General features: G+C 58.2%; 1 protein-coding gene across 1 annotated transcript in view; it reads left to right on the forward strand.

Moving 5' to 3' along the window:
* The window catches only part of TBC1D22A (TBC1 domain family member 22A), a 509073-nt gene extending 506247 nt beyond the window's left edge, over positions 1-2826 (forward strand). Inside the window, 1 exon segment of the mRNA XM_031934660.1 lies at positions 2246-2826. Within this exon segment, the coding sequence (XP_031790520.1) occupies positions 2246-2374 (129 nt within the window). The 3' untranslated portion in view covers positions 2375-2826.
* The last annotated feature ends 5713 nt before the right edge of the window (positions 2827-8539 follow it).

The raw sequence follows: 8539 nt of genomic DNA on the forward strand, positions 1-8539 counted from the left end.
TGTGGGAACGGAGAGAGGACGGTCCTGGTGTGTTGGTGTGTAACCCTTCTGATGTGGGAATGGAGAGAGGACGGTCCTGGTGTGTAACCCTCCTGATGTGGGAACAGAGAGGGGATGGTCCTCGTGTGTAACCCTTCTGATGCAGGGCTGGAGAGAGGACAGTCCTGGTGTGTAGCCCTCCTGATTCGGGAATGGGGAGTGTGGCTCCGGGATGGCCAAGGGGGTGGGGCCGGTGACACGCGGACCACAGCGTCCGGCACAGCCAGGATGTGAGCCTGGGTCATCTCTCCAGGCTCTGTGCCTGCACAGCTCAGCTCAACTCATCCTGGCTGTGCCCATGTAGAGAGCTTGCCATCCTTATCTCCAGATGAAGAAGAGTGTGGCTTGGAGAGCCAGGCCCACGGCCCAAGACCTCCTGGACAGGGAGACAGGATGTGAACTGCAGAGCCCAGCTACCCCCCCATTCCCCTCCATGCCAGCCTTGCTGGACTGTGTTTTCTCGAGGCAGGCGACATGGGCATCCTGAGCCTGTGGCCCTCCCTGTCCCTTGTCACCTGCTAGGATCTGGGGAAGGGCAGTTCCAGCATCCTCAGGGCTCCTCAGCCGCCCTCCTGACTTCCAGGATCCGGCTTCCGTTTGGCGTGGGAGGTAGGAGAGGCCGGGGAGCCTGCAGGTGGCCCCCGGGGGCAAATTATCCAGGACCAGAGCCTGCAGGGCCATCCGAGCAGTATAGACCCCTCCCTCAGGGAGTCTGCCCAGCTTCATGACGGAGCCTGGGCTTGGGCTGGCCCTGACCCAATGGTCCCGTTTCTCTTCTGAGAACCCCCACCCCAGGAGGCTGTCCTGGCCACTCAGCCCTCTCTGATCCCTACTTCTGCCAAGCCCCCTGTGTGTTGGGGTCCCCCGAGACCTGCTCTGTCCTTGGTGGGCCGCCAGCTGCTGTGGATGTGGGTGTGGTCATGTGGGAGGCAGGGCTGTGGGGCGGTGATCGGGTCATGTAGGAGGCAGGGCTGTGGGGCGGTGATCGGGTCATGTAGGAGGCAGGGCTGTGGGGCGGTGATCGTGGAGGGGGTTCCCCAAGGACCTGTGCTTTTCCTTCCCCATCCTGGCCTCAGTAGACATAGGTCAGTCTCCATCTCCCAGTGTCCGCAGGCTTCCAGCTGAGCTCTGGAGACAGTGCCCCGTGTGTCTTTTGGGGGTGGGACTCAGTGCCCCCATAGCCTACCTGAGCTGAGACACGGTCGAGCTAAGACACGGCCCAGCTGCAGGCCAGAGGAGCCCGCCCGGCACTCCCAGTGCGCCCAATGCACCTACCCAGTGTGCCTGGTGAGCCCAGTGAACCCGCCCGGTGAGCCTCATAGGCCCTGTTGCCTACCCAGCACTCCCAGTGAGCCAGTGTGCCCGCCCGGTGAGCCTGGTGTGCCTACCCAGCATGCCCAGTGCTCCTGCCCAGTGAGTCCAGTGTGCCCGTCCAGCATGCCCAGTGAACCCAGTGTGCCCAGTGAGCCTTGTGTGCCCACCCAGTGCTGGCTGTGCTGCTGGCTGTGTGAGTGTTTTTCCAGTCTGTCCAGCAGCCCTGACAGGCTGGCAACGGTGGCCCCATTTTGCAGAGGAGGAAGCTGGGCCTCAGGGTGGAGTCGTCATCCCAGGGCCCCAGGTTGGACCTGGACCCGAAGCTGGGTTTGGTGGAGTCCTGCACCCCCACCCACCGGTGCGAGGCAGGCATGGAGGAGGGGCCAGGTGGGGCTTTGCTGTGTTTCTGGGCTCCAGGGTGGGCCTGAGCTGGCTCCATTCTGTGGTCCCCACACGTGTGGGCTTCACCTGCTGGCTGTGCTGCTGCCCGGAGGGGTCTCCTGATGCACAGAAGTCTGTGCTTAGTGACAGTTCCAGGGGTGCCGTGGTACTTCCTGGGCTGATACAGCCTTTAGGGGAGTGGGAAGCCTCTGGGCAGAGACTGCAAAGCTGCAACAGGGCCCCGAGAGCTGGGTCTCCCCGTGAGGGGCAGGAGATATCAGTTAAGTGAAGTGCTGGGCAGCCCCTGCCATGACATCTCAGATGTCAGACTTGGAGCTGCGCAGTGGGCCTCCCGCCTGGCTGCTGGGATGGGGCAGGGGCTGTGGGACGAGGCCTGGGGCCTGGCTGGCCTTGAGCAGGGAGCAGCTGCGGGCTGGGCAAGTTTTCCTGGGCCACCCACCCTCCACTGTGGGTCACCTCCTCTCACCTGGGCTTGTCTCTTTCTCCCCAGGAGCTGCTGCTTTTCCTCCAGAACCTGCCCACAGCCCACTGGGATGACGAGGACATCAGCCTGTTGCTGGCCGAGGCCTACCGCCTCAAGTTTGCCTTCGCCGACGCCCCTAATCACTATAAGAAATGAGCCTGGGCCCACCTGCAGCTGGCCACACTGTCCCGGGTGGCGCGCCCCACCTGCCCGGCCGGTGGTAGGCCCCTGTGAGCTGGTCCTGGGCTGCCAGAAGGCCTTGCAAGGTGGCCCCACCCTCCAGGAGAGCTGGCGAGGATGGGCCCAGGCTTGGTCTAGGGCTGACAAGGACAGGGACAGCCTCTGTTTTCTGGGATACCAAAGAGAGCCAGGGGAGGGCCCCGGCTTCGGCGGCCAGAGGCAGGTCAGGGGTCCCCTCGCCCTTTCCCTGCAGTGTCCTTGCCAAATGACGGCCTCCTGTAGCTCCCAGTCCAGGGCAGCCTCGGCGGCCGACCCTCTCCAGGGGCCTGCTGTCTCCAAGGCCGGAACAAGGCGGTGGCCATCTCATACCTACTCTGAAAATGCAAAACTGCTATTCTGTTGAGTGAAAGAATAAAATATAGACAAAATCTAGACCGAGCCGTTGCACTGACCCGGGGTCTCTGTGCTGTGAGATCCCCTCTCAGCCATATTTCACCACTGCTGGCCCTTTCCCTCCATGTGTTTTCCTGCTTGCTTGGTTTAAATGTGGCTGGGAAGCTGAAGGCTGGAGTCCGACCTGTGAACCCGCCGAGTGCCTGGGAGGCCGTGGGACCAAAGGCTGGGAGCAAAGGGAGCCCTCACCATGGCCTTACTTTCACCTCGACCCTCTTTTACAAGAGCAAACCCCCCACCTCCCTGAGGTCCAGGGCCAAGTGGCCCCACCATGCAGGTAGGGGCTGGCCTCAGACAGAGCCCCTGGAGATCCACCCAGGCTGCTGGGCCATGTTGGGCTGGCAGACGGAGTAGGGGGTCGCCTCCCTGTCATCAAAGCCCTGAACCACAGTGCTCTTCTCACCACGGCCTGGAAGTGGAATGAGCTTCTGGAGGCTCCCCGGGCTTGCTGTCCTTGTCCAGATCTGCCAGGTGTAGGGGAGGTGTGACTGGTTTCCCTGTGGATGGGTTCCGCCCTGGACCAGTTCCCACTGTGGACCAGTTCCGCCCTGGACTGGTTCCACCGTGGACTTTTTCCCACTGTGAACCGGTTCCCACTGTATACCAGTTCTACCCTGGACTGGTTCCGCCGTGGACTGGTTCCCACTGTGTACTGGTTCCCGCTGTATACCGGTTCCGCCCTGGACTGGTTCCGCCGTGGACTGGTTCCCACTGTGGACCGGTTCCTGCTGTATACTGGTTCCGTCCTGGCCTGGTTCCACCGTGGACTGGTTCCTTGGGGCTCTAAGTGTGGAAGGGCGCAGACCCAGCCCCTGCCCAGCGCTCTGCTAGGGCTGTGTCGGTGGCTCCAGCGGCCTTGGGACTGGCTCCCCAGTATTCCCTCAGTGTGTCACAGGCCGCATGGCCCCTGGAGTGTGGGCAGGGCCACAGCCACAGCCTCTCTGATCCCTGAGCCCAGGGCAGGCTCATGTCCTCAGTGACCCACTGGTGACCGACTTCTCAGACTCATTGTCCCTTAGGACCAGCTGTGCCCTCTCCCGGGCCCTGGGACACTGCTGGAGACCGTGGGACATACAGGCATAAGTGATGTGTGTGTTTCTGCTTCTGTTATAAAAATCAAGGGTCATTACACACAGCGTGGAAATTAGCACAAAATGCTGTGCAAATGTCAGATGCTCCCAAACCAGCAAAGGGATGGGCTTGCTTCAGATCAGATGCGGGCACGCCTTACCCTTGCCTTGCCTGTCCCCACCCCAGGGTCAGGGGTTCCTCAGACCAGCCATGCCTCCTCCTCCTGCAGCCTCCTTTTCTAGATGGGGAGGGGATTCCGTCATAAGAAGCGCCGCCCCCGTGGCTGTGTGCAGGAAGCCCTGGGTCGCTTTGCGGAGATCAGCCCTGGGAGGATCCCCTTCTCTAGTTCGGATCGTGCTGTGTGGCCAGAATGTTGCGGATACAACTCACCTGCTTCTTGAGGTGGTTTATGTTTTAAACAGGATGCTCCACGGAGTTCAGCCCTGTGTGCATTTCATCTCCACATACATGTAAACGCCAAGACTGAATGCGAGGGGTGTTGGCCACGGGCCTTGAGTCTGAGCAGATCCATCTGGAATGTTTGGGGTGTGCTGTCCGGATGTGACGTGCTAAAAACACGGAATAAAGATCAGCGACAAAGCCGCGGCCTTGGCCTGTGATTCGAGGACTTGCCCGTCGAGGACGGGGCACCCTGGCCCAGCCCTGCCGAGAGTCTGAACTCAGGGCTATTGCAGCGCACCAGGTGGTGCCATTACAGCACACCAGTGTGGGCACAGCAGCACCTGTGGTCTTGCTGCCACCCACAGGACCTCTCAGGGAGATGGGGTTGCAGCTGCACAGGTGGTGCAGGGATGCCACTTGCCCGGGTGGTGAAGACTCAGACGTGGGTCTGATCCCCGAAGCCCAGCTCTGCACTGGCTGGAACATGGGATTGTGGGGTCCAGGCTGGCCCCTGCCAGGCTCCTGCACAAGGGACCTCCCCTTGGGCCATGTCTGTCAAGCACCTGCTGTGAAAAGGGCTGTTCCAGGGGAGGCACCAGGGTCTGGGGTCTACCCCCTCTCTCCTGGGATACACTTGCCTCGGCCCCACCCACACACTGAAACGCCCTCCTTGCCCTTCAGAGGGCTTCAGTTTCTCAGGGCAGCTTTCCAGGTGCGCCACACCCCTCTGAATATCCCCGTCTGGGTCCCCACCCTCAGGTACCGCAAACCCCCCTGGGTGCCCCACCCTCCAGACCCTCCCTTGGCAGCACTTGGCTTTCCACTGCCTTGTGCTGCCCACGGACTGGGTGTGGGGTGTGCTCCTGTCCCCGCGGGTGGGCTGGGGGCTCCACAAAGTGGGAGCAGTGCATTCACCTCTCTCCGTGGAAACCCAGTGCAGAGCCGAGCCAGGCGTGGCTTCCTGGGCCCGGTGGCCTGGCACGTGGGCTGACCTCACGGATGCCTGGCTGTGGTCTGCAGGGTTGTGGGCTGCAGGACGGAGACTGCCTGTCCCCAGCGGCCACCAGGTGTTCAGCTCCTGACTCCAGGTCTCAGCCCCGCAGCTGCCATTTGCCTTCCCGGTTCCCCAGAGTTCGTAGCTCAGCAGTTGGCTCCTTGGGCCCAGCTTGGGGTCTTCACAGCCTGTGCTCACTCTGCTCCTGCAGGTAGCCCGGGTCCAGCAGCCCTGAGATCAGTCCCTGACCTGTGGTGGCTGCTGTACCGTGCACCTCACCCTGCCTGGTCCCGGGGAGAGGCTCGGCCTGCTGGCACCACTGCTGTGCCCTTGGCAAGGTCAGGCACGTTGGGCAGCGTTGGGGTCCTGGGGAGTCAGAGATGGGAAAGTCTGTGGTTTGTGCTTTTGGAAGAACTAGCAGGTGGGACACTTCTGTGCATTGTCACTGATGAATGGAAACGGGAGGAATCCTGTCTGTTTGAGCAGACCCACTCCACTGAGGACATGGGGACAGGCTGCAGAATGACAGGTGCCATCTCAAGCTGCAGCACACCAGCCTCCATGCCATCCTCCAGCTCTGGAGGCCCCAGTGATCTGCTCTCAGGGCCGCAGTCCTGTGGAGTCCGCCAGAGACTCAGACCCCTGGGGGTGTGGGCCTCCCCAGCCCCTGCCCACTGTTCCTCTCCTCTCTCAGCTCCAGCTCCTTGGCTTCCCTCTGGTGCTGCACTTAGTCCTGCGGGGCTGCAGGCTGCTTGGGCTGGGCCCCACTCAGCTGCGAGGCCTTTCCACACCCACCCTGCCGCTCCATGGCGTGGAGGGTCCTCAGCACAGGATGGCCTCCACCCAGGAGCGCACACGGCCACTTCTGTGGTCCTGTGTGAGCACCCAGCCGGAGTCCATTTTGTTGACAAGATGAGGCTGGTTGTTCTTACTTTTTTATTTCTTGAGACAGGGTCTTGCTCTGTGGCCCAGGCTGGAGTGCAGTGGCGTGATCTCGGCTCACTGCAACCTCTGCCTCCTGGGTGCAAGTGATTCTCATGCCTCAGCCTCCTGAACAGCTGGGATTACAGGTGCCCACCATGACACCCGGCTAATTTTTTTGGTATTTTTAGTAGAGATGGGGTTTCACCATGTTGGTCAGGCTGGTCTCGAACTCCTGACCTCAAATGATCTGCCTGCCTTGGCCTCCCAAAGTGCTGGGATTATAGGTGTGAGCCATCGCGCCTGGCCTGATTATTCTTTTAGGAAAAAAAATTATATTCAACTTCCAGATAAGTGGATGTAAATATAAAAATCACCCCCAAATACTCAACGCATGGCTATTTTTGTTATTGGCAATGGTAAAAGACTTTCTGAGCATGATGCCAGGGGCAAAAACAAGATAGAAAAAGACTAATAATATATATCTGTAGTACATGCTACCAAAGCAAATGGCAGGGACCACTAAGACCCAGCCTCTGTCACCAAAGACAAATGTGAATGACATGCCGGTTCACCTAGGCAAGGGAGATTCAGATTCCTCAGCACGTGGAGATCCTGGAAATCGGTAAAAATGGGCACAGCACAGAAAATGGGCAGTTCACAGAAGTGGTGCAAGTGACTGATAAGAAGTTCACATCACCAATAGTCACAGAAACGAAAAAACATTCGCCAGCCATCTGCCTGCACCAGGGCTGGCTGCATGACCTTGGGCTGTGTCTATGATCATCTGTTACGTAGCAGTAGAAAACAAATACCCTCTCTCTTTTAGTCTATATTTTTTTCTGAATATTTTGCAGTGATTTTTCGTTGATTTTTCTGTTTTTACATTTAAGCTGTGAAGTGGCAGACACAACACAAACCTAGCTCTTGGAGAATCATCCCAAAGCAGACACCCCATGTGATATGGTTTGGGTGTGTCCCCACCGAGTTCTCATCTTGAACTGTAGCTCCTGTAATTCCCATGTATGGTGGAAGGGACCTGGTGGGAGATAATTGAATCATGGGGGCGGTTTCCCCCGGTTTCCCCCATACTGTTCACTAGCATGAGACCAGTTCGGCAGGTCTCTGATGGTTTTTTTTTTTTTTTTTTTTTTTTGAGATGAAGTCTAGCTCTGTCGCTGGGGCTGGAGTGCAGTGGCCGGATCTCAGCTCACTGCAAGCTCCGCCTCCCGGGTTCACGCCATTCTCCGGCCCAGCTCCTCGGGAGGCTGGGACTACAGGCGCCGCCACCTCGCCCGGCTAGTTTTTGTATTTTTTGAGTAGAGATGGGGTTTCACCGTGTTAGCCAGGATGGTCTCGATCTCCTGACCTCGTGATCCACCCGTCTCAGCCTCCCAAAGTGCTGGGATTACAGGCTTGAGCCACCGCGCCCGGCCGAGATCTGATGGTTTTATAAGGGGAAACCCCTTTTACTTGACTCTCATTCTCTCCTGCCACCATCCATGTGAGACGAGACGTTGTGCCTCCTTGCCTTCCGCCATGATGGTAAGACCTCCCCAGCTACGTGGAACGGTGAGTCTGTTAAACCTCTCTTCTTTATAAATTACCCAGTCTCGGGTATGTCTTTGTTACCAGCGTGAGAATGGGCTCATGACACCATGTAACCACAACCCTGGTCAAGAAATAGAACATGGCCCACCTTGGAGCTCCCTGTGTGCCTCCCTTTCCCAAGCATGACACACCGCTGACTTCCAAGCCATCCTTTAGTTCTGCTTATTTGTACACTTTTATTATATGAATGGAATTATACAATATGTACTCTTTTGTGAAAAACTCTTCTTGCTCAACTTTCTGTTTTTTGTTTTGTTTTTGTTTTTGTTTTTTGAGATGGACTGTTGCTCTGGCACCCAGGCCAGAGTGCAGTGGCTCAATCCCGGCTCACTGCAAGCTCCGCCTCCCGGGTTCATGCCATTCTCCTGCCTCAGCCTCCGGAGTAGCTGGGACCACAGGTGCCCGCCACCTCGCCCGGCTGATTTTTTGTCTTTTTAGTAGAGACAGGATTTCACTGTGTTAGCCAGGATAGTCTCGATCTCCTGACCTCGTGATCCGCCCACCTCGGCCTCCCTAAGTGCTGGGATTACAGGCGTGTGAGCCACTGCGCCCGGCTTCAACTTTCTGTTTGTGGAAATATCTGTGTGGTATTAAGTGTGGTTTCTTCTTTTCCATTGCTGTAAAGTTTTCTATCACTTGAATAGATTGCAATTTGTCCCTTCTACTCCTGATGGACATTTGGATTGTGT

This window comes from Piliocolobus tephrosceles, chromosome 19 (assembly GCF_002776525.5).
Source record: "Piliocolobus tephrosceles isolate RC106 chromosome 19, ASM277652v3, whole genome shotgun sequence".
In the NCBI taxonomy this organism is placed as follows: domain Eukaryota; kingdom Metazoa; phylum Chordata; class Mammalia; order Primates; family Cercopithecidae; genus Piliocolobus; species Piliocolobus tephrosceles.